We start from the raw sequence: 27,035 nt of genomic DNA, 5'->3' as shown, positions 1-27,035 counted from the left end.
AAATTAGAAATTTCTCTCTGAAATAATTTTCTGAAAATTTTTGTTCACATTTCCTCACTCCCCGATAAAACGCATTTACTTGGCTGCCGATACTCTCGTTTGTTAATCTGCAATCCATGCAGATCTATGAGTAACGTTTAATTACAAACACAGCAGAGGCGACGTTGCGATCGCAGGTTGAAAAGTGCACTCCTGCATTCCTGCACTTGGCATTTCTATGTTGTATGCGACAGCACGTCGCTTCACATCGCGTGAAAGCCTACTCGTTGCACGCAGCAAAACGCACGCGGCCGCTGCGTTTATCCGCCTACGTTAATGCACGCGTAGACACCTGCCGCGGTGAAAGGACCCAATGTAAACGTACGTACTTGGGATGCGTGAACCGGGCGTTTCCAGAGAATCTAATGTTCCCCGTAGCCTTATTCTCTTCCATGTCGCCGCGCTTCATTCATCGAGCTGCACTTGACAGCCTCGTTTCTTTCGCGCGGCCGCATTGTCCGGGTGCTTCCGCGGACGGAACCGCGCATCTCGCGCTTTCCATACGCCGTGTTTTGTACGTCCTCCCGTGGGCATCCACTTTCTTGACGTTATTTAGCGTGAGATATAGTCCTCTTGCTGCGAGTACTTTGTAATCCTGAGTCCGGCTATTCATCATGTCGAACAATGCGGCTCCCATAATCGAGCTACCTTTTGCCGCACGTGAACTTCAAATGTTTCTCGGTTTAAGTTCCATCTGCTATCCGAGACTTTCGGAACAATCTCGCCGGGAACTCATGCAACACATAGTACCGTGCAAACATATAACGTGCAACATGCCTATCTTGCATTCTTTCTTTTTTTGCATTTTTTGTATTATGTTTCTCAAACCGATAAGAGAGAGAGAGAGAGACTCTCATTTAAAATAAAAGCTGAAAGTTGGAAATTAATTTCAGTGTTGCAAAACGCGTCAAAAACATATAGAAGCTATTCAATCAATATATTATTTGAAATATAAAAAGTAGGACAATGCTATATTACAAAGAATGTATTAGTAAATTGAACAGCTTGAACAATGTATCTTATTATAATTCCTGTAGTCTCCCAGTCTTGGAAAAAAATTCTTTACAATATATTTATCATAAACAGATTATATAGTTGTTAAAGTTTTCGTACTACAGAATAGAATGTGATTGAAAGTAACATGACAGATTTACCGTCAAACATACGCGTTTCCGATTCTCGAATTTCGAAGTCACCTCTTCGAAACCTAATGGTCCTCGTTCCTATCTCTGCGGTCGTTGAACCTCGGTTGACCCGAGTAATAAGGTTGGGCAAATGCGTACCGGCTTTCGCCGCGACTTTTTCTAGGTCATGACATAGCCCGATTGGGCAGGAGATGGCTTTGAGACACTCTTAGCCCTGAGATTTAAGAACGGATGTTGCTGGCAGCCGTGCCAAAAATTCACGCGGGCGATCTTTTAGATCGCAATCATCCACGAGATTAACTCAGCTGACGTATGAATGAACGTTTAGAGTAACAAAGATTAAAGATCAGGAAACAGCTCTATGTTACATAATACAATTAGAATTGCACATTAATATGTTATTTTATGAAAAATTATTGAGGTATCCCCATGAGAGCTATCATATTCATGCTGCTACATGTATCTTTCTCTTCAGTTTTCGGTTCTGTTTCTATTCTGTCACTAGCCTGGTCTCTCATTATTTCGTACCAAAATGTTTTAAACAATTTTATTTATATTAGTTCCTTTTTATTTATATTTACAATTTTTGTTACTTTAAAATACTATTAAATCTAATGTGCACTACTCAGAACACTCTCTTTACTCTCTTTACTCAGGGCATTATCATTCTCAATTAAGTTTTAAGTATGGATTTTCTACATATTCTTCTTTCTTTTAATAGCATTGTACTATAAGGCTGTAGAGTGAACGAGCACATTGTACATGCTCATTAACACTAAAAGGAGTTTTTGTTACGCTAAAGGTGCACGATCGTAGTGCACGTGCCATAGTGCGTATATATATCGTGGCACGTTACACTACAGTCGACAGAAACAGGCTACAGATCTGGTTTCGTTTATCGGGTTTCTATACGCAAACCATTCTCCGATGATACGCTGCAGACTCTGCCATATAATATTGTAATTACAGTGTTGATCGAGAAATCTTACAATGTACGTGCATTATTCCTTTGCAATTTTACACGATTATCATAAAATGAAATTATTAAATAAAAAAATCTCAGTTATTTGTAACAGTACTGTGTATAACGGTAAATCGCGGCGAAAGTAAGCGTGAAAAAATGGTTTAAAAACGGTTTCAAAAACCGTATGCAAATCCCGATATCCGCAACGGTGGAAGACAGGAAACTACCATGCAAGGTTTACCTGCGTTTTGTCATGCGCACGCTACTCGCACGTATAACATATATATATATATATATATATATATATATGCAGAGATGCATTCTCTCCGCCGCCATCTTTCCTTTCACGCCTCAAGGTTCTCGGCTCACTGATTATCATATGTGAGATAGTTCTGGAAAAGATCTTCATTGGCTGCCTCGTGTGTGCACGTGGAATAAGAACACCACCTGCGCGTTTCTGCCGAAAGGAATGGCACTTTAACTTTTGCACTCTTTCTGTCCGTGCTCTCGTTCTCTATACGTTTTAAAAATAGTACGTCATAGACGGCCTTCTATTTATCAGACGCGGTCCACGTTAGTCCCACGTTACACATTGTGATCAATAACGTTCTACAGTTGAGAATTATATGCCGCTTTCCTATTTTAATTTCTTCCTGTTTTAACTCTTTATCTGCCTGTGACATATTTAACGTAAGCGCGAATAATTCCGCCCTAATGCAACGTTTTAGCTACTTTGTCTGCTGATAGCTTTTCGCGTAAAAAATATGTTTTTACCGCCAGAAATTTATGCGACGAAGAGGGTTAAGCGATCGAGGTAAAACTATGACGCTCTGAAAGGGCAGACGAGCATGAACGCGCGTTACATTGATATTACGGACCTTCCGGATTCTCATACTCTTAGTCATCGCGTCCTACTCACTGACGAAATTCGAGAGAAAAGAAAGTTCCTCTAGTCCCACGAAATGTTATGTATTAAAACAACATGGATAATTAAGATGATGATTCATCCTGTTCCTTGTATTTTTATTCATATTATCCTTCTGAAAAAGTATGTCATTACCAACATGTGCTGACCATTTTCCATTAATAATTCTAAAAAGTTGCCATTAATTACCAAATAAATTTATTAACAAATTTCTTTGGTAATTATTAATACAAATAAATTAGTATATAAGCAGAATCGTATTTAAAATTTTTCACTATTTATATGGATGATAGAAAATCAAAATTAAATAAAGTTTAAAGAATAAAATTATAGAAATGTTAAGAATAATTTACTGTATGCATGTGATTAAAAATTACAACAAGAACATTTTAAGATATAGTATACATTACTTACCGTTTTTCTATTTTATGTAGATTATTTTCTTTTCTTTTTTATTTTAAAAACCTATTTTCTGTTAATGTAAAAGCATGCCGAGTTGTTTCTATAGCAAAAGATCTTATTCTCATCCCTTCATTTCATTTATTCTGTGAATTGGTTTATCGACGAGGAGAGAAAGAGGCGTCAGCAATGTGGAAAACGAGGTACAAGTACCTATTGATTATCATAAATTTAACGGCTGTTGCAATTTAATGTCTACAGCGGCGTCAAGAGCAGCTGCCGACATTGCACGCTTTTCTTCGATTGGGACGATCAGTGCACCCTCGACAAGACGCACACCGAATAGACGGGACGTAATTCAATCAGACAAAACGATTCGCAACGAAGATGAGTCGTTCGCGCGTCAAGCAGATATAACAAAGTGCACGTTTATGCATGATGATACCTGACTACTACGTGTCAGCGCGAAATATTTATAATCTCTCTCCTCCAGCGCATATAGGTATATTCCACGTACAATAAAAAGAAGTACGCGATCAATAGGCTTACAACGTCATCCATGTAAGTACATCATGCGTAGAATGCATAGACGGATACTTTTACGTGATGCTTTTACTTTTAACGCCGCAGCATCGCTGTGCGAGTTTATCGAGCGGTGCACACACATTTGCATCATAATTATGTTTCATAGGGAATGAATAATTCAGATCGTGCTCAATAGTTTTCGGCATTATTTAATGAATAATTTATTATAGTTACGTCATTAAATAAATTATGACATAGTAATGTGGTTCCGCAACAATTCAACTTGAATATACGCGGGTGATATCATGATGGAAGTTACCAGGCCCAAGTTTAGTATCAGCATAATATTCGATATCATGTAATTATTAAATCATTTAGTTCCACGAATGAAACAATATCGATAGTTTAACAAATAATGATACAAAAATTTTAATAATTTAAAAAAAAAGCATAGTTTAAAGAATAAAATTATTACGTCAAGAATTACACTGCTTCAATGCATCTTTACGCTTATGGCAGATTCGCGAAGAAATATGCGAATATATAAATTCTTTTGTTTTTGTTAATAATATATTTTTTGTTTACTGTATCCACATTCTCGCGATGATGAAGCTCACGATCATTAGGACTCCGCGAATCAACCAGATCGATGTGTCGCAATCGTGTCGACAAGGGAGCGAATTATCGTGCGGTGAAGGAGTCGGCGCGTTTTCTTCTATTACGCCAATTAAAAAGCAATTATGCGTACATTCAAATGCGTCGTCGCGGTCAAATTAAATCTGTGCAGCGCGTTACAGCGCCGCAGACTAATTTGGCCGATCAACGCCATTTAGCACGGATGCTGGACGGTCGTATTGTTCGCTCGTCGCACGATCGTGCTGCTCGCTCGTCCGCTTGATAAAGACACGATATGCTAGCGCGAGAGGCGACGTAGGTGCGATGAATAGAGTACGGGGTGTGCAACCGTTTTACCGTGGTGCACCAGTAAGCCTATTATCGTGCTAAGTAAACAGCTCCGCTAATCCGATTGCGTTGAGAGCGCTTACTTTCGCACGTTTTAGCCATTAGTCGGTCAACGTGCGATAACCGAAGGCCGCGACGAGGTATCGCACGAGGGTCCCATTATTTTCATTGGACTATATTATTCTAATCGAGTGATCCCAGATGCGATCGTTTCCACGGAGAAGCGTTGCCTCGCAAAAAAAAGAAAAGAATTGGGATGCAGCTACTCGTGCGCGATAATACCGATCCGTCCTCTCGATGGCCCTTCATGGGAGACACGTGAGATGTAATCTAAAAACCGACCGGTGCTCGAGTTACGTGGTAGCTTATCTTCATAAGTGTCCCTTAATACGGCAATGATTTGGATTTGATCATAACGATGATATATTATAGATTAAAAAGCTTTAGAATCTTTGTGACGTTATTATTGAAGCTGTTAACAGTTGTTTCGTCATCTTATTTGTAGTTAATATTTATGTAACTTTAATCAAACGTAAAAATATGAAATATTTCATTATGATCTCACGTTTGGCTTAAAACTATAGATAATTTGTATGGAACGCATTTAAAATACTCCTCTTTTAGAATTGGTTCCCACGTCATATCCAGATGGAATTATTTATCGGGGGTGCGGCTGTGGGGGATACGTTTAAATGATTTCGTCGATATATGTTATTTAGGACACCGTATAAAGTCAGGCCAACGTGTCCTCATACTTTGAGAGCGAAGTTGGTAGCTTTCAAGCTAAAATGTCTTTTACGTGAAGAGCTTAGCAACTTTTGCAAAGTAAATATGTATTCCTGATTCTCGCGCGTATGTTTCATTAGGTGATTAGTGGCGAATGTTGCAAGAAATTATTTCAGTTTGAAAGTTTTCAAAGTTTGGACATATACCTTGAGGACTGACATATGAGCAATATACTCTGATAATTTTGCAGCTTATAAAAGTTTCTCTATAAAAATTAAACATTTGCGTTAATAAATTCTGTTAGAGTCAATTATTTTGCTTCATATTAACAAATAATTTCTTAAACGTATTTATATCTAAAAAATTTTTCTTTTTTATCTTTTTTTATCTTTTATCACCTTAACGTGAATAATCAATAACAAGGTATTTAGCAGTGACGTTAAAATCTCACTTTTCGCTTTTCCGTATTCACGGAATCCCATTATATCCCATATTGTGATGGGATATCATACGAGATCCGCGGAAATGTCTCTATAAACCCTTGCGTCTGTGTAACTACGATTCACTAGTTTGTTGCTCGTGTTGATTATCACAATTTCGAATTATCTGATTGGTTCGCAGGCTAACTCGATAAAGTTCTAATTACGTTTGAGTGTAACGAGTAACATGCGCGCAACTGCACTTGACATCTGAATATCTGGGCATCCATCGCGCGAGCTCAAAATACATACATATGTATGCCACGCGTAATGCGTGATGTCACTCATGGAATCCTATCTACACGCCAGCCGCGCGAAACACGTGTGACTGATACCAGACGCACTTTGCTAGAATTTCATACTAGTACATCTATCCTCAACTTTAAATTCCTCGATGAACTTAGAGACATTTTGTCAAGTCAAGTAATTGTGATAAATGTACAATTGCCGCGCTAAATCCTTAATAGAAAAAATTAGGATGAAAATTTGTTGCAGGCTCCGAAGCAAAATTCAGTATTGCGATGTCCTACAGTACAGTTCAGCATTATTACCAAGTTCGAAAATTGATTTTACGTCGACACAGATATCCCGCTCCGTTCCAACGTAAAGTGGTTATTCGTGACTGCCAGGGGTCTGTTATTTACGGATAATGCAAATGAACGTGGTGAACTAAAGGGATTAATCGACGCTGTCATTATACGAAATCACCGCCGGAGGAACACCACATTCGCCACTCACTGTCACCGTTATAGGTTTCGACAGGCAGATAATTAAGCTAACTATTGACCAACATCAATACGTTGCACCATCATAGAACAAAAAACACGTTCAAATGCATATCTACACGAGTGGCGATTTACAATAGCGTCCTACCCACGCAAAATAAAATTACGAATTAAAAATACCGTTAGATAACGCTCGTCACACTCGTCGGTTCTTTCAAGCTCCATCACAAAAGCGTCGGAAAATAGATGTGTTAATAATACCATGCAATATCGAAACTAGTAACTATAGAAACAGGATTTTAAATGTATTGTTAACCTTTGTTTCAATCGCATTTATAAATGAAATAAAATGTGAAAATGGAGAGTTACGTCTGATGATGCAATATTGACCAAGTAAATTTCGCAAAGTCGGATAACGAAACGAGGAACATGGCCGAGGGAAATGTCAATGATGAAGGGGAGAAGCGCAGAGAACGTGCGGGAAAGGTCTTCTTAACGTGTCTCCGCTTTCGATCCGTCGACCAGACCTCTCTCTTAGGGGTGCCGTCGATTCGAAGGGTAGATCCGCGGTCTGTATTAGGGGAGACCCGGAGGAGGGTTCTGATATAAAGGATTCTTTGGGAACGGGTCTCAAGATTCGATCACAGGGCATTGTCGAGCTGGCGATTCAGCGCAACGGCTGCCAGACACTGGCCGCTTCGGACATTTTCTCAAGCTCAGGAATTAATGATTCACCGATCACCGGGACGGTCCCGGGACGGTCCTCTGAGAATTCGCTCGCGACTTTGTCTGACTGATCACCTTGTCGACGTTAAACCCTTATCAGAAGACAATTGCGTCTGACGGCTCATATTCTCTCCCGTGATCATTGCGCGTGATTTGCGGCCCTGATTCCGCTCCGAGATTCCCCCGCTGACTTGACCGTTCTTAATCTCCTATATAATTTTGAAGATGCATGCACGGGCATCGCAATTTGACCTTAACTATTTACTTTAAGTTTTTATTCTATCAAGAGAATTAAAAGTATTTTGTTGATTTTACTAATAAAGAATTATATCTGAATAATATGAAATCAAGTTACAATATGCATTTTAGCTTCATTTCTACTATTAATGAAATCAGAAAAACTGTCTTATTAAATTTTTTTAATGAATAGTTTTTACGATATTCTCATAGGTACTATCACGTTCATCTTTTTCTCATTTTAATGATCAGATTAAGGTTTCATATTCTTGGAAAACAATCTCTTTTAATGTCTCTGTAATTTTATTAGCGCATTACGATTTCTATGATTAAATCATGTGAATTGTATCTAAGGTTGATATATCAGTCGACCCTTCGTTTATCCATCATGGGTGGTTGAGCATTCGCCATTCTCGAGAGAGTGCCTTTCGTTCGTAATGCCGCTTAAGCAGTTGTCCGAATTGTGGATAATAAATCGCACTTTTTCTGCTTCGTTGTTATAGAAGCGCGAGAGGTCGCCGGGAAAAAGGATGGATCGGCTTCGACGGAGCTTCCGCGACAGCTTCCGCCGGCGAAAAGATCCCCACGTGCCCGAGTCTAGCAAGCCCCATCAGTGGCAGGCTGATGAGAGTGCAGTGCGCTCGGCCACATGCGCTTTTCACGTTAAGGTAAGGTCGAAAGTTTAATGACACACTAAGTATGTAAATTGCTAACCATCTAACCAGATCATGTACCGAAATTATTAAGATGACTAAGATTCTTGGCGCTATCTAATCAATACCATGAGTGAATTTCTTCTAACCATTTCTAGAATGTTATACGTTGTTGAATAATTCTTACAGATTAATGTTGTCAAAAAATTATTATTTATTCAACATAACTATTAATTATTCTTGGATAATTGTGCATTTTCCTGCAGTACTAGCTTTTACTAGAAATTATCGACTTTTGTGATTGAGTTCTGCTAATGCAGTATAGATATTGCATTAATAATGTTTGCTGAGTTTAGTAACACTTTAATAAGAAGCAATAAGAAGCTAGTCTATTCCAACTTTTAACAGATGAATAATGTAATCGATGGATTTTGCAGTACCTGGGATGTGTGGAAGTGTTCGAGTCGAGAGGTATGCAGGTTTGCGAAGAAGCCCTGAAAGTTCTCCGAGTAAGTACTTCACGGGAGAATACTTCCTGAAATTAATGTGACTGTTCTACAAATTAGCAAAATGTATTTCAACTTGCAGAATTAGCGAGATGTATTTTTTATTCGCACAATGAAATTTTTTACAAATGCAAAAGTAGATAATTCTTAAAAACTAAATTGTTCTTTCATGAAGCTTCTTCCGCTCTAAATATTCAAGAAGCTCCGCATGGAAAGTTTCGCAAGCTTTACGAAAGTCAGACGAGTTACATTCTGCAAGTCTTTCGCCTCGACTATATTTAGCACAGCTTACGTATAAAGAGTCGACATTGACACCGAGTAGCTTGAGAATAAATCGCCGCACTGAAGGTCAGAGGGCAATTTCAGCAGTCGAGTGATTATTCTCTACTAAATTTCCAGAACTCAAGACGAAGGCCAGTGCGGGCAGTGCTTCACGTATCCGGCGACGGGCTGCGCGTTGTCGAGGACGAAACTAAGGGGTTAATTGTCGATCAGACAATCGAGAAGGTTTCGTTCTGTGCGCCGGACAGGAATCATGAAAAGGGATTCAGTTACATCTGCAGGGATGGCACAACGAGGCGGTGGATGTGTCATGGGTTTTTAGCGTTGAAAGAATCGGTAAGTCAGGGTGCTCTTTCACCCTATTCGAATAAGAAGTTATCCCTCAATGAGGGATGCTTTGTCGGTAAGGGATGAATTTATTCATGTATTGGAGGATACGCAGACCATCGGACGGTATGATATCGGAATATCGGAAACTAATAGTTCTTCTATAAATAAATGAACGTAATAATTGTGATTATTAGCGCGAAAAGTAAGCTTATGAGTTTGAAAATTGAAAACCTATTTATATTTTAACGTAATATTTACATAATTATTAATAAATATATAAAGGATGCATTATATGTTATATTTTATACAATTTTTATAGGAAATGTTTTGTTCATAACGTAAAATGAATTTTTAAAATCGTTTTTACCCAAAAAACTAATTTACATGACAAATTATTGAAGGGAAAAGTTTTCATATGGATAATAAGAATATTTTTTAAACGCATTTATTTGTCATTTAGGGTGAAAGACTAAGTCACGCAGTGGGTTGCGCTTTCGCCGCGTGTTTGGAGAGGAAGCAACGACGGGATAAAGAATGTGGAGTTACAATGACTTTTGATTCGAAAACTTCAACTTTTACAAGAAGCGGTAGCTTTAGGCAACCGAGTCTCACAGAGCGGTTGCAGGAATCGCGTGACCGTTCAGTAGGTGAGTTATATATATATAATTCTTTATATATTTGTCTTACAATAAAAATACACGATTATGTATATTCTTCCATAACACATTTGATATAAATTTAAATTTACATGTCTTTACAAATAATTAAAGTTAAATGTATTTTTATAAATATCTTGAATATTTTGATTTATATTCAATTCTATTTCAGATGTTCCCCCGGTTAAACAGGTGTACAATCCTTTCGCGATCGAAAGGCCACACGCAACTCCGTCTATGCTGGAGCGGCAGGGTTCCTTCCGGGGTTTCACGCAACTGAATCAAGCATCCCCATTTAAAAGGCAGCTCAGTCTACGAGTGAACGATCTTCCTAGTAATCTCGAACGCACACGTAGTCACAGTCTCGAGCCGACGGATTTGTCGCGGATGCCTTCAGCTCTGTCGCATATTGTACCTTTAAAGCCTCCAGGTGAGTTTTATTTCTCTGTATGCTACTTTTTCTTATAATCGTGCGAGACAGTCATTAATGAGTGAATGAATCAGCTGCGCACGTCCAAGTTTATACTGTAGAATTTAATAGCGTATTGAATTAAACGAATCTAAGTTAATAATCTAATTAAAATAACAATCTGCTTCTTCGTTTTTACAACAGAGTTCGAAGGATATGACGAAGGTCATTACTCCTTATTCTGTTAATTCCAATTGTTGCTTGCTCCTCAATGTACCCTTAAACGTGCTCGTTTTCTACACACATCTATAGCCCCGTATAGTCACATTAACAGACATAAACTGGTTCCACGACACAGCGCGAGCGCATAGTTAGAAGTCCTCATAATATTATTCCGCCCCGATGTATTTTTGCTATGCTTGAAAGAAAATTCAACGCCACTCTACAGAGATGCCCACTTTAGACTAATCTCAAGACATATTTACACGTCCTGTAGCATGCCTTTTACAGCATGCATTCCAGCACCATGTGTCAACGTTTCTACGCAACATTGCATTAAGCCTATCGTTGAAAACGTGATCTTTCCTGTGATTTTTCGCAGTGAGTCCGATACCGGAAATTTCGCCCGGTGGTCAGGACAGCGTCTCCGCAATGTGTCAGCAGCTTTCTCGTGGGCTTTCTCTGCTCTCGAGCAGCGACGACTTCGGACCAATGCCATCGTCTCAGTCTGCTATGAGCGCCGTCGCCAAGCAGCTTTTCACCAGCACCGCTACCAGTTCTCCTCCAGGTACTACTTTCGCGGCAAAACTGCGAAAGCTACTGGCTTCGTTCTCCATTTTAATATTTATAGCAACGTGTGTGGAATCGCACATGTCCTAGCACTCACTAAGTGATTTCTATCCTTTTCAGTAACGAGTAGCAACTCGTTGGATGAGATGAAACTGCAGAACGGTCCCAGTATTAATAACAATAACAACAACGACAAGAACGATGAGCTCAGTTTGAATCACGTTGGTCCCAGCTGGCAGGAATCGGCTGCATCTCCCGTTCTCGCATCGAATCACAGGCTTACGCCTATCCTTAAGGCGAGCAACTTGAGTCCCGTTCTTCCAAGGACGAACGCGCCCACTCCAGTCGTCATGAGCACGCCGGCACCCGTTACCTCGAGTGTGGGTGCCTTCGGTACGCCACCTTCAGCGGCGAGTCCTGCTTTTAGCACGGCTTCTACGTCCTCTTTAGGGAACGCGTCTACGCCGGCCGTGAACAGATCGCCGATCCCAGTAAGTTCGGTGATAACTCCGAAAACAGGTTCTCCCAGCACCAGCGTAGCGTCCGTTTCCCCGGGTTTGCCCGCTTCGACTGACGCCGCTCAAGTTTCATCGACAACCGGTATTCCGACAGCTCTGGTAAGTTGAAAGCTCTCCGCATGTAATAGTAAAATAGTATAAAAGAATTGTCAATCTTCTGAATTTAAGAAAATCTCATTGAATCAATAATCTTCTAAAGTATATAAAAATGTTATCTCTTTCTTATAAGATGAAATGTTTCATCTGTTTATTTCTACTTCTCTGACAATTCTTTATTCCGTCCTTCACTCTGCTAGTTGACATAGGGATCATCTTTTGAATCGCAGATTGCGATAAGACGTCTTCTAACAAGTTTTTTCAACATCCAACAGGTACAGCCGCTTCCCTCAGCAGCTGGTTTACCGAAACCAGAACAATGGTTGGGTAGCATAACCGGCTCTGTGCCGTCGCCAACACAGCAGGTATCCGCTAGTCCCCGGCGAGCGCCGCCTCTTCATGCGAGAGCACATTCGCTCGGTTCAGCTGCAATGAGCCACCAAGCTTCCAGAAGTGGACCCTCCGATCCGTTCGACGTCGAGTGGGCGGAAATCGCCGCCAGGAATCTGCGGCAGTCGACCACGACGAATCCCTTCATCATGCCGAACGCGACCCAGGCGTTCCAAGTGCAGTTGTAGCGTCAGGAGTTCATTAATAGCGTCGCCAAGTATTTCCGCTCGAGCACATAGCAGCTGCACGCCCGCTCCCGCTTCGATCCCCCACACGATCGAAAGTATTACACGTGAGCCACGTGTTCCTCGACCTGATCGTGAGCATCCGGTCGCTCCCGCGTGCGACGCCGCTGTCGAGCTTCCCGATCGGCCAACACGATCAACCACGGCGATCTTCAGCGAGACTGAAGAAGAGCCAGGTCAGAGGAGCGCGAAGATCCCTCTCGTTGAGTCGACATCTAATAGCAACGACGGTAGCAGCGAACCAGCACAAAAGTATCCGTAAAATACTTAATATTAAATAGATAAGTATACACGCACAGCCTTAACGACCTCAGCAAGAGCAAGGAGTAAAATACATAAATACGCGTAAACGCAGATAAGCAGAAGTTCGGATAGCGTGACGGGGATTGATACGGATTTTCGCGCATCGATAATAACGGGCTGCAGTTACAGCCGGTCGATTAAGAAGAAGCAATAGGTGTCGCGAAGTATTCGTCGAGCGCAATTCCCGTTGCACGGCACCGACGATAATTATACTTAAATGTCTGTCACGCGATATATCGTAATTGGATATCCCAATTATCTTGAGTAGAGTTAGGCTCGAACCGAGCGGTTATCGTCGTTCTGCATGAGAAAACGAGATTGTACGCACCCAAGATTACGCTGCACCCTTAACAATTTTTTTTCCCAAAAGAAAAAAAGCAAGTACGTAGTTGTAGTCGCTTCGTGATCGCGTCGCGATCCGGCTCACGAAGTGGAAGAAGATAATCGCGCGCCTTCCCTGCGGAGGGAGGGCACTTGCATTTCCGACGAGCTCACCCGGCTCTGGCAAGCACGGATAGAGCAGGCGTTTCGTCGAACGCCTTTTGATCACGCAGCGTAAGCGCGGGGTAGGGTTTAACATCCGTGAGAGACTGTGATATTGACGCGAAGTGGCCAGTACTTAAGCGAACAGGGTCGAACAGATGCATCGTGAAGAACTTGCTCAAGGTCGCCGCGCCGCCCGACAGCACAGCATAGAATGAGCGGTCGTGAGCTCGGGTACCACAGACTCCATCGTCCCACGTAGCCGGCAAGAACACATAGATTATACTACTTAAATAAAGATTAGCTGTTGAAGGTTTAGTGGAGACAGTATGTCTTATACACTATCGTTGTCTATTATACACACGATCGTGTTTGCATTTATCGTAAGGTTCACGAGGCGATGATGACATAGACCGATGGAGATTCTCGCACGAGGATGACGCACGCGGAACGATTTCCTCGTGAGTCTAGGCTCTCGCGACGGTGCTTCCGCTCCAATAATAATAGTTGCGAAAATGCCGGCCGATCCTCGGCGCGTATTGTTATGTTACACGATGTGATCGCGCTGGTGTATGAGGTCGACGATGTACGTCGTAGCGAGACGAGCGAGAAAGAGGGTTTTCCTCAATCCCATAGTAATACGATAGCATCCCGTGAGATATCAGTATTGCGCCTCGCAGCTGCCTTTCGAACTAAGCTGCGCTTTCGGTTTTTCGAAACGGATCGAGGGTAAACGTCGAGGAAGACCAAGAAGGATACTGCAGGAGGGATGAATTGAGGTGTGTGTGTGTGTGCACATTGTACATAGATTAATTATTTAAAATGTAACGCGCGAGATACAGTAGAGAGAGTGCGGAGAAATTGAGAGAGAGAGAGAGAGAGAGAGAGAGAGGTCATTTGTCAAGCCGGCGACTCAGCAATGAGGCAAGAGCGAGAGATTCTTCCTATGTGAATAAAGTTTAGTCGAAGCGTCAGAGTATCTTACAAATAACTCGGAGGACTAGGATACGGCAACGTTGCATTACGTGAAATTTGTTAAATAATACGAGATCTGCAGCTTGTAATTTATTTATGCATTCGTTTATGGCGTTAATCGGAGTAACGTTACTGTTAAGAATAGCAAATTAGTTTCGTATTAAACTAAAAATTAGTTTCGTATTAACGCGCAGCATTCTGATAGATACGCACGTACGTATTATACGTAGGAATTCCTGTAAAAATATCCATATCGAAACTCATACATGTGCGTATAATATTTTTTTTAGTCACAATGAATACACCTAAAAGCATACCTACGTCGAAATGTTTTCATGCGAGCAATCGTGCTGTACAACGTTAACGCTTCGATCGTGCATTTAATCGCTCGAAAGAGACTGTTATTGGCAATTGGAAGCGAGAAATGCGGATTCCGCGAGATAATGCCGTCGTCGTTGTTCGAGTTGTTCGGCAAAAATGGACTTGGTTTTTCGAGCCACCTTCCGTCCGTCCCGAAAATCAAAAGGTAACAAAGAGAAAAACGAAGTTGAGCGATGGAAACGAGCACTGTAAAGCAGCACAGGAAGCGATCGCTAGGTACTTATCGCGGTACTTACTGAAAAAAACGTTGGTTAATCAATGTACTTAAATATTAACACACGTAGGTCGCTGTTTAGCGAGATCATCGCTGATCGACGCACGTCGTCGATGTCTTCTTCTTTACTCGTCATATTATCGCTTTTCTGGTTTTATTTCCCTTGGACTAACGTTCCCTGCGTTTTACTCCCCCGTTTCATTTTTCGTTATGTTTCGCGAGGGAACATCCAAAGGAATGTGTACATAACGCAGTATAGCGGTTCGTTATATAATATTTTATCACGTTTATGTACTTATTGTTTTCTCTTTTATGCCTCATGGTCGATGTACGCTAACTCACACGGTTCATTTGACTAGGATCGAGAGGAAGCGATAGTGGCGTCTTGGCTGATCTCTGCTTGCGTGATGCTCGTGATTTTGTTGCAGAGGCACCCAGTTTCACTTTTGTAAATTTTAATCGGTGCGATCACAAAGAGTTCCGTTTCAGTTGGCTATCCTTTCACCCTCGAGAAGCGCGGAGATCAGCCAAGTCGCGTTCCGGTGTCTCGTTCGACTGAAATAGGCAAGTGCATTTAGAGAAACGGATAACAATGTGGTGCGCATACTTATACACGTACACATATACATACACATATATATGGACACGCATACACATCCAGAAAGAGACGCCGGGACAAGATTATAGACGAGTATAGGTACACCGCGTGCCAAATTCAAAAGTGCAACCGCGTTGCCTGCCAATTGGACGGTATACATCGCGCACGCTTCCGTGGTTGTGTTGTACATAGTATCGCCGGTCGATTCCTGGATCAACGTACGACTTAATGCGTGTATATTTCGTAAAGGTATCCTTGTTCATTTTACATTGTATCTGCCACTGTAAAAATACGATTTATTATATAATATCTGTTGTGATTACGAATATGCCTCTCTTTATTTATTTCACTAAACGTCCACACTTCTTAAACAAGAGACACCAATTTCCTTTAGCTCCTCTTTGAAATGTGACGTTAGTCTTAATAAATTTTTGAGATACTAATTCGTCGAGATATACAATCTTCAGCCAAATTCATAGCGATGTAAAACACATATACATGTCAACACAATGTAATATATTTTATGTGACATTTGTTCAATGGCCATTAAGCCACTGCCAACCAGTCAACCATGATGTTAGTTTAACCAAAATTAATATCTTATAAATTAACAGAAATACCTGGCATAACGTAACGGTGAAATATGTCGAGCCTTGAAGACGCCTTCGCAAAATATCCGCCTAGTATTCCTTCGCGTTGTTCTCCAAACTTATCTTGCATTGATTATACACATCCGAAATATGTATTTGACACATCATTGCGGCTCTATCAATCTCCCGTTCAATTTCAGCTTACGTATACTTGTGACAGGTATGTTGTTTAAAATATTCTTGTGCACTTTATATAAAATATAGGTAATATAGATAATATAGATTGACTAATAGTCGAATTAAATTTTCAATGATTTGACTCTTTGCATATTTAGATAATATTTAATGCTAAATTTGAGTAACATTAAAGTTTACAAAACGAGTTTTGTAAGTATAATAAAAAATGATTGAAGGATTTATATAAACTTCAATTCATTGATCTTTTATAGAGTCACTTATTCGCCTTGCTATTTTCCTGTCACACCATGTTGCCGTCTTCCAGAAAAGCCGTTAAAGAAAGTAACTTGTTGTTGTCTCAAGTGGTTTGATTGTACTGGAAAACCTGTTCTATAAAAAAATCCTTCTGTAATATCACAACAATTGTATGTGACTTTGTCAGTCAATAATTTGTATAATTCTTTTAACAAAACCACAAAGAGCAAATTATTAGGACATCCAGTATATCTACAGGATAATATGAATAACTTCAATTGTCTCAAACAAATGATTGTTGTATGCAAAATCATTAAATGCTAGAAATTTTGATAAAATATAGCATGTAAAATTTCAAAGTTTGTTAAAACTATTCACGTAACATTTATTAGAAATCTCTGCTCTGCTTTATTTTCCGAGGAAAAACAAAATGTTGTGCCATACTAACCGTAAAGAAAAGAAACGACCAAGCTCTTTGCCTCCACCATGTTATCACTGCAGACCGACACCATTTTATTGTCCGAGCAATTGCTATTTGCCTTCTAAACCGAAAGCTCCTAGACGCTGCCATTGTTCACCTTTAAATCTACAAATGGTACAAATGGCATTATATATTTCCAAAACAGAAAAGACCTTAAAATCGATGCGAATAATAGTTCTCTTTTACAATTCTAATTACGTTAACGCAATACGCTATCCCAAATCCGTGCGTATGAAGAGAAACGCGTTGCATACATATAAAGAGATTAAAACGACATATTTTACAATATCAGAATCTATTTTTATAGACATGTAGACCACGACCAGAACGGTCACCACCACCGCCTACCATATGCATTGCTGGTCGCTGCCCGCAACCATCAGCTCCACGATCATATTGCCGGCCATCAGCACCGAAAATATTGCCATCCTCCTGTGTCCGATTTTGCATTCGTTACACGAATGAAGGATCAAGTTGCTATCCTTGCTACTGGTCCAGTTTACCGAAATGTCCGAGCATCTGCTAGAATTACCTCCAACAGTAGTCTTGATAAAACAAAATTTAGAATTACAGTCTAATAATTATTTGTAAGAAAACATACTTTTCTTACAAATAATTATTAGACTGAACTTGTGTTGTGGATTTATATTGCAGTATTTGCTAAGGCAATTCTCCAGTTTTCGATTATTACGTCTTCGTTGATCATGTCCGAATGGCAAACAATTAATCGTTTTATTATGTGATACATTGCCTAAACATAAAAAGAACATAATAATGTAAAAATGTAATATCTTTCGCTCTAGAAATTATTTGGGCTTTAAAATTATTTATTTGCCTGTAACAAAAATGCAGCTTTCAACAATAATGGAAAGACAATTATGTTATATTAGTATTTACATTTTAATCAATATTCTTATTATTTCAAAAAATTGGTAGTAGAATGAAATTAAAAACGTGTATACAGCAACGTGAATACAGCAATATAATCAACCATATTTTCATCATTGAAGTGGCATTTCGTCGAGCGTTGACATTTGATAGAAACTGTCGTCTAGTAAATCGCATGGCAAGAAATTGTATCGAAATTAGTTGGCATCTGGCGCTATAATGAGTTTTACAACTAATAAGACTCCAAGTTTCGAGTTTCAGACTATTTCAATTATGTAAACGTTATTTACTTATATATGTACGTGGCTGCTTAATATAACTGACTACGTTGCGATACGGTAAGTTTCATGTTCATTAATATTGCATAATTAGAAAATTATTTTTTGTATCTATTATATATGCACACTAAGCAGTATATACGATAGCTGTGATAATAGCTGTAATGATAACAGAACTAAACAGATAAAAACTGTGGACCAGTGAAAAATCCAAAAAATTGATTGATCAACACGCGAAATAAAACAAATGAAGAAATCGCACTTAGAAGTACAAACTGAAAACGCAATTGAGACTCATTACAGGTAAACGCACATTCTCCACCTAGTGCCAATCGGAAATCCTCTTTTGCCGTGTCGGTATCTCGATGACATCCTGTCGGAGAACGTACAGGACTACATACGGAGAGTACGACGAAGCGTCGCTCACAGGCAATTTGTTTGGCCGACGAACTCGCGTTCGTTAAGCCGATTAATGCAATCACGCGCGAGGCAGATCGGGATCGATGGCGGACATCGTTCGTTTCTGTATAACACCCGCATTATCTGTCATTAAGCGCGGAATCGACCGGCGATTTTACACCGGATCCCGCCCCAGCTCCGTCGTTTTATTCGTTTCTGTCCTGACGACGCGGCTGCTACATATTTTACACCTATCGCCGGGTTCGCTCTTTTTTTTTCTACCCCGCCACGTTCGCCACCCCGGGGAAGTCCCGCCTAAAAAGTACCGCCATCAATGCTGAATCCGCAGTGGCGTGGACCATGACAGCGCATTACAGATTGAATGGAGTGCTTTTATGCGGTTCGGATTTCGCAGGCACGCGCGCACTTACCACTGCGGTCGGCTATAAAATGGAAAATGAATGACCGAGAGGGAAACCTTGGCCGTTGTTATTTCGTTTCGACAAGAGATCCTTTGTCCTCGGACTTTCCCCATTATTGGCAATCGTTCGCCGTGTCGCACGTAAAATATCTAATGATTTTTATCAGCACTTGGCTGAGTCCGCGTGACACATCGTGCAAATCTCTGTAATGTATGGTAAAGTAACGTGATTCAATCTAACATGTGAAACGCGATTCGTTGTTTTTTCAGTAATGCCGCAAGTATAATAAAGAAACAGTCCACGTATTCGCTTGAGTATTTCACATCATTTCATTTCCTCGAGCGCGTACAAACAGAGATTGTATTTAAAATCAGAGTTAGAGAACACGCTACTCATGCGAGGATCGAAAACTGGAATGCACCACTCTCTCTCTCTCTCAGTTTGGAAATTTTTTAGTGAGTACCTGAGCTCTCGACGTACCAAACTCAATTTTTCTGGCGTGCGTAACACGGCCTGAAATAGGTAGAGGCGGCAAAGGCACATGGACGTACATCACAGCGACGGGGTAAACGATGTTGCGCTGTCAACGAAAGATAGGTAACCATCAGGCGGAAAACCCGACGGAATCGCATTAACAATAAGTGCATTAAAGTGAGAGTCCTTGGAGCGAGGTGGAGGGTGGGTATGGGAGGGAGAGGACGAAAGGGAGGCAGAAAGGATGGGCATGACTACACCGAGAAAGTGCGAGACCCAATTATTCAGCCAAATGGGAAGGATACGTTATTTTCCGGACGAGCCGTTCCCCTGCTGTATCCTTCCCACGATGCGCGCCATGTCCTTTTCCGCCGAAAAAAGGCTCTTTGAAGTGCGTTAGTTTCCGTGGGTTCGCTAATTGCGTAAAATGTCAAAGCGTTTACACCGGGAAGCCCAGCAACCAAAGTCATCAGGTATAATTAGATCGTCGATTTACTCTTGTCCCATTGCAAACTACACTTTTTCGCACATAGAATAAAATTTAGCAAAACTATGAAGGCATCATGCATGCATCTTGTGGATCTCACGTGCATGCGCGATACCGTGCACGCTAAATGTGCACACACATTAATCGTAATGGACTCTAACTACATTATACGACATTTATAATGCGATATAGCGCTTTGTGTCCCAAAATTTCTGCGATTGCTTTGTGCGAACGACGAATTTGGTCTGCAGTTGAGAGGGGGAATTATAATGCATAATACATCTCGTGCAAAATATTCAAATAGATTGTTTAAGCCTTCATAAATCGAAAGCCATTTAATATGTGATGTCATTTGTACACGAAAACTTTTATTAAAATTTCATGCAATCGCATTTCTAATCACGCGAAAGATAATTATGCTAGTTCAACTTGCTTCTTCCCTCGGCGAGTTTTCTTCTGCTACTGTTAAAATGATCGCTGAACATAGTCGTGAGTATTACGTTCGTCCAGGTAATAATCGGTCAATGCAATTTCTACTTTTCGTATGTGAAATGCCCAGTCACGTGGCAGAATAATAACGTCCACCACGTGGACGTTAGGTAATACCCTTTAATAATGATCGCAACCCCTCGTGAAACACGCAATCTATCGTGGCAAGGCAAATGGCATTAACATGATTTACCTGCGATTACATGAGAAAGATATCAGCTTCGATTGCAGACGTACACAGGTATCAAAGTATTATGATGCACATGTTTCAATAATATCTGATATATGCGAGACGTTGGGCAGTTACCACCTTTACGAGCGTACGGACTATAATTTTGTGAAATTAAAACTCGAACGGTACAATCCGCAACATTCGTAAAAAAAGAACATTGTTTTTGAAAATATATTATTTCTGCTCGATATTGGATATCCCGTTACTCTCAGTTATCAATCGCGTTTGATTGAAACATTGTGAAATATACCAATAACTCATGCATGAAAAATTGCGTGTCCAAGCTTCCGAGATCTGAAAAGGTTTGATAAATTTCGAAACGTAAGAGATTAAATTCCAGAAAATTACAGGACCCCGGGACTAAGTTTGTACTTGAAGTAACACCTCTAACGGTATGAATTTCTAAGGAAGCCAGTAGTGCACGAAAGCTGAGCATTCAAGCAGATGGCTTCCTTGCGAAACGAGCGAATCTCAAAGGATTAAGTAATTAAAGCTGTAATTAAATTCGTTATCCTCCTAATCTCCTCGGTAAAATTCGTAATTAAACTTGGCGTCTAACTCTATGTACAGTTTTAAATGTTGAAGTAGATATGTACAAATATGAACGCAATCATTAAATACATCTATCATTATTTTTCATTTGTTAAATAAGACTTTTACTATCTGGAATCGCATAAAATCGTAGAAAACGATTCTAATTTTGGATTGCGCTCATTATAAAATGTAATATGTAATAAAATGATAAATACCTGGATGAATATACAAATAAACAAAAGTACTTTTTCTTATAAAAACGTGTCCCATTTCATTAATTTTATGGCAGGCGAGAGAACCGAATGAATCAAATAAAATTCTTCATTGAGACTTGTCCATTCGCAGCAATTCAACTTAACATGATACAGACGCGGGCTGCTCGAAAAACATAATTACGATCCTCGAGCAGCATTCCGAGGTGTCGAATCATTTCGCTTGCTTTCCATCGCGAAAGCTTGTCGCGGACGGTCCCGAGACAATGTAACGTTCTCAAGCTTCGCAAAGAGATGGAGGAGGCAGGAGGCACACCTACCTACCTGTCGATCTTCTGGACGGACGTTCAACAACGAGGTACACTTTCCGTGACTACGCGTTTCCGATCCACGTGGGAGTCGCAGAGTGTCTCGGAAATCGACAGGGAACCCACGAAAATCGCGCTCGCGTTCTCCGCAAAGGCTTCCATCCATTTTCGTCGTTTTAGCCACGTTTATCGATGGTAAATCGGTCGCTGCTTCACCGTAGTAAGATTTCTGTTGGCAAGATGGAAGGGTGGTGTCACTTCAGTCGCAGAGACTGTCGACGTTACATGCCACGCGGAAAATTTTCGCCGGGGATGAAAATTAGATCGACAGATACAACAGATTTTGCGAGGTTTCCGAACGCCTCGCACGATGTTAGGCGATTCACGTTCGTCTTCATGAAGCAAGCGTATAGAGTCCACAGAGTTTGCATACGGACGACCATGTTAAAGATTTGACTATAATATTGATTTTAGTTGTTGACTAAGTATTCATTTTCCGGACAATGTCAATTGTAGAAAAGATTTCCTTGATGTACTTCATAATTTGTATTTAATTTTTACTTCTATGTAATTTTGTATAATTATGTGTACAACAGATAAGATTAATATGTGACAGGTTAGTTTTAACTCTTGTATAATATGTTGCGGATTCAATCGATTACTTGGCGTGCGTTCAAATGTGTAGGTATGTGTAGGTAATTCTATAATATCATTAATTTCTTAGAATGTATTTAACAGTACAATATAGTTCCTGAATTGACAGATTTTTGCGTTACACTGAAGATGGTCCAACACATGGATTGAAACGTTTGTATTACATGGAACATTAATAAACATTGTCACCCAGCTTCGCCCGGAACCGTTGTTTTATTTCTAATTTGGATCTTGCCGAGCTTGCGGAAGTTATATAAAATAATTACGTTATTCTTATCCATAATCGAAACGAAATCACAATTTTTGGTGTTACTATATATAAAATGTTATATTATTCTTATTCCATACAATCAACCAACATGTGCACTTGCGCCGTTTTTGTATTTTTTTGCAACCCATGATCAAAAACACTAATTAAAATATATGTTACAATCCAATAAATATGTGTTTTGCAAAAAACGATATTTGTGGATGCATTTCAACAGTATTTACAAACGTAATAAGTCGCAGAAAACGATATACTATATAATTACCATCATATCAAACCTGACGTGTACGTAAGATCAATCAAGTAACGGTTCTTTTAAGAAACATGTATACGGTATACGAATGCGTGAACTGCAATGAAGAGCGCGCGGAAATGTACTGACAAGTGTGAGTGGAAAAATCAATTGCGCTTGCGCGAACTTTGGGCAAGATATCATGCCATAACTATCTTTTCGTGAGAAACACATATCCGTTGTACTTACGACGACAAATCGATTGATAAATTGCCCACTTTTCTCTCCCGCGCAAGTTGCGCGAAAATTATTTCTATAGCATTTTTATTTCTGTATCATTTCGACAGCTTTATATGACATGCTCTGTAGCACTTCCATAGTATCATAGCATTTACTTACTACGTCGTATTTAATATTTTATGTCACACGTTATGTTCATACGTTTATGACAAATTTTAAGAAAAATTGTGTTCATTTTAATGCAATAAGGTAAATTGTTTCAATTAGGTAATTTGCCCCATAGATAAATTACCTTATGCTAAAAGAAAAATATTCTAAAATATTCGACGTATACTTCGGAAAATGAAGGATGTAACCCCAATCGACATATCATTCTCAAATGTAGTTGAATGCTCAAAGAGAAATGATCTGTATAGTTGAACATTTTAGAATCCAACGAAGTTTGCTATTCGCTATTGGCGTATGGCCCTACAACCAATCAAAATATGTCCGATTTCAATATTCATTGTTTTTGGTTGTTACAAACAGCTTTATTATATTTCAGGTATGTATATATTTTGATTTGTTTTATTACTTAATGAAGGATTAAATATTATGATAATAAAGAATTACGTATTTCTATTATTGTAATAATTGTTCAATAACAAGCAATAGTTAAAATGTTCTTATATTACAGTTATTTATTAAAATATAAGTATAATACAATTGTTACTTTGCTATTATGCATGTTTATTATATCAATATACATAGAAAATAATTAGATAATGTATATTACTTACATATAAATCATAATACCTTTTAATTAAATAATTATAATAAATTACTTAATAATATTTATAATTGATGACAACAGATGACACAAATTGGATTACAATTTAATTTTTATGTTATAAGAATAGGTATCCTTGTTTTTTTTAAATCTTTGTGCAGATTTCCAATAAATTATTTTTGGTATAAACTGTATTAATATCCGCGAACAAACATATAAAAGTTAAATTTTTATTAAAATTGTGTAAAAAAATAATTAAAGTTTATTTAGGTTTGCCTATTAACAAAACCTACATTAACAGAAACTGCAATTTTATAATTATAATAGATATGTTGTACATATGTTAAAATAATAAATATGTTATACGTATGCACTTTTTTTAATATAATGCTGTAATAAATTTATTAATTGCAGCTAACACCGTTTATAACTTCCGTATGTACTGTTAATCTTATTATAAAACTTCTGTCTACCATTGTCTTTTCTCTTGTGTGCGTAATTCATCAAATTTCTTTTTGGATTAACACAGACGTTGTGAGTTGACCTTTTACATGAGTATACTTCTAAACATCTTCCGATAAATTATTCTTAATTTATACCTTACTTTTTTACACATTTTGTCAAAATAATAAATAAAAATTGCCTAATATTAATATTATTAATATAATACGATAGGTGAAATCGTTTGTGGAGCGTCTCCAGCATGCCTGTAACGACTTAAAAGACGAAAACGAAATCGCTATAATAAAGAAATATGCAAACAACGCGGAATATATCACAATTCTAGTTACATGTAAGAAAATATTGAATTACACCTACACTTCCACCTGCGAGCGCACGCACTTAAGTTGTTTATAATATATATCATTATTATAATATAAATATAGAAACATGTAAATTAAAAGGGAAACCAAAAAATTCTAAGCAGAGTGAGTTGCAAGTGTATTACAAAAAGACGGAAACATTTGAACCGTTTTACTGCCGTTTTACTAATAGCATCTCCACTTTTCGTCTCGCTTATTAAAAGTTCTCGCTTGTTAAAAGTGCGATAAGCGATTGACATTTTGTATATATATCAGATATGCATTGTGTTATCCCGCAATTTCGTTCCTGGCATTTTCAGTAATGTCATATACGGAAACTTATTTCCAATGTAAAACGTTAATATCAGAATAAGTAGTAAGCATTTGATTGGGCGATGGGGAGAATATCATGAATGCGGTAATAGAGACCCCAACTGTAATTATGAATTAATTAAAATTAATTATTTATTATATGATAAAAAACAACTTATATTTATGACATGACTTGTTAATAATATATTGTGTTTTACTAAACATATATGTATAATGCCGTACACTATATTAATGTTAATGTTTATGTTTTTACTTAACACGTTCGTTACCAGTGTCACATTTGTGTGACGGTGACAGTTATAGTTGTGGATTTCGTAAATAAACAAAATCTGCGCAGGACTTGGCAGATTAGCTTGGAAATAATTTGAAGCTATAACTGAAGTTATAACTAATTGGCTTATAACTAATAGACTGATTGTGAGATTATGTCGCTATATTGCAACGCATTTTCGCAGTGCTTGTCTATATATAGCGTGGTCTGCGGTGGACGGTTTCTCTCCCCGGGGCCCGGTAGCGAACATGTTAATGTTTTTAGTTTATTATTTGTATTATTACTGTAAAGATTACATTATAATTATTATATCTTATTTTATTTTTCTCAGAATAATGCAGCTGTTCCTTCTACTTATTGTTTAATATGTTTTTAAAATTATTAGTTTATTCCTTATTCTTTAAACAAACGTTTAATTCTGGTGTATATACAAAACTACAATAAAAAATGGGAATTGTTAATCATATCTCTATACATAAAAATTTCGCGCACATCTTATATTTTACTTTCACAGTTACTATCACAAGTTTAATATTATTCAACTAAAAGATGTCTATAGTGGAACGATAATTAGAGAATAGGATAATTAGGGTATGGCCATACGGAAAAGATGGCCATAGGCTGTAATTTCGCCAGTAATTGTTAAATAGTACGTCTTGGTAGTCAATCTCAAAGATAATAATTAATATTTACTGTCGTTAATGTACATACCCTATTCGAAATGACAATATTGTGAATAATGTAGAATGTTAACTTTCGACTGCCTGCAAAGTTTTTCATGTGTCTACTAAAGGCTGCTATAACGTGAAATAAATTATAAGTAAGCTGTCGTAATCAATATTAGATTCATAAAGGTATGTAAATTGTAATTTGATCTATAATTTGCATTTTCGTTATTACTGTTTATTTATAAATACTATGGCCGTCTTTTCCTCACAGTTTGGGTAAAATGGCTCACTATACTAATAATACTAATGAAGAACTAAATAAGTAATATTTTCTTTAATTATAGAAATGTTTATTTGTTTAAATTATAGAAATATATATTTTGTTTTCTTCCAAAAAATAAAGATTATAATTTAAAAATATGCAATATAATATATAATTATTTATTTTCTAAGGTTTTTGTTTATTTATGTATTAAAACATTATGCTTTTTGCTTATTTAAGTATAAGAGTTTAGTTCAAAATAAATGTTGTCAAAATAAAACTAATTTTGATAATATAAAACTTCTAATAATTATTTTCTCTTTAATTTTGATAGTATTATGCACTTTAAGTTTTAGTGATCATAATATGCCAAATGCTATTAAACAATACCAAAAATTAACGTATGTTTCTTGCATTTTAAAAAACTATGGCCATCTTACCCGAATTTACCTTACTTAAACAATAGAAAAACTGAAATTTACGTTATAAAACAATATTTCGAGATAATAAAGAATACCAGCTTAATTCATTAATCTCTCTTATCAATTATTTTAAAATATCCTTACAGTAATAGCGGTGTGCTGCGTATTTATTGTAACTCTTATGCCAATTTATCCGCGGATTCTTA

General features: G+C 38.3%; 3 protein-coding genes across 5 annotated transcripts in view; 2 read left to right on the top strand and 1 right to left on the bottom strand.

Annotated features, from left to right (window-relative positions):
• The window catches only part of LOC105281796 (protein numb), a 50,221-nt gene extending 34,217 nt beyond the window's left edge, over positions 1-16,004 (top strand). For 2 of the 3 annotated variants that reach the window (XM_020032416.2, XM_011343285.2), the window contains 9 exons: positions 8,357-8,521; positions 8,944-9,015; positions 9,412-9,630; positions 10,085-10,271; positions 10,453-10,710; positions 10,894-10,914; positions 11,291-11,476; positions 11,599-12,095; positions 12,368-16,004. In XM_020032416.2, coding sequence (XP_019887975.1) covers positions 8,384-8,521; positions 8,944-9,015; positions 9,412-9,630; positions 10,085-10,271; positions 10,453-10,710; positions 10,894-10,914; positions 11,291-11,476; positions 11,599-12,095; positions 12,368-12,670 — 1,881 coding nt within the window. In that variant the 5' untranslated portion in view covers positions 8,357-8,383 and the 3' untranslated portion in view covers positions 12,671-16,004. The remainder of the gene's footprint in view (positions 1-8,356; positions 8,522-8,943; positions 9,016-9,411; positions 9,631-10,084; positions 10,272-10,452; positions 10,711-10,893; positions 10,915-11,290; positions 11,477-11,598; positions 12,096-12,367) is intronic. The other variant, XM_011343286.2, reaches the window with a different exon arrangement.
• A 104-nt stretch (positions 16,005-16,108) lies between these two features.
• Positions 16,109-25,952, top strand: LOC113563655 (late cornified envelope-like proline-rich protein 1). Its single transcript, XM_026975584.1, has 4 exons — positions 16,109-17,298; positions 17,492-23,845; positions 24,485-24,604; positions 24,746-25,952. The coding sequence occupies exons 1-2, from the start codon at positions 17,134-17,136 to the stop codon at positions 17,708-17,710; spliced, it is 384 nt and encodes a 127-aa protein (XP_026831385.1). The 5' UTR covers positions 16,109-17,133; the 3' UTR covers positions 17,711-23,845; positions 24,485-24,604; positions 24,746-25,952.
• Positions 17,815-23,177, bottom strand: LOC109611126. Its single transcript, XM_026967862.1, has 3 exons — positions 23,095-23,177; positions 21,924-22,136; positions 17,815-17,935 (listed from the first exon to the last, which is right to left on the bottom strand). The coding sequence occupies exons 1-3, from the start codon at positions 23,098-23,100 to the stop codon at positions 17,828-17,830; spliced, it is 327 nt and encodes a 108-aa protein (XP_026823663.1). The 5' UTR covers positions 23,101-23,177; the 3' UTR covers positions 17,815-17,827.
• Positions 25,953-27,035: the final 1,083 nt, after the last annotated feature.

The sequence above is a fragment of the Ooceraea biroi genome, chromosome 2 (genome assembly GCF_003672135.1).
Source record: "Ooceraea biroi isolate clonal line C1 chromosome 2, Obir_v5.4, whole genome shotgun sequence".
In the NCBI taxonomy this organism is placed as follows: domain Eukaryota; kingdom Metazoa; phylum Arthropoda; class Insecta; order Hymenoptera; family Formicidae; genus Ooceraea; species Ooceraea biroi.
This window is presented reverse-complemented; position numbering and strand designations above follow the sequence as displayed.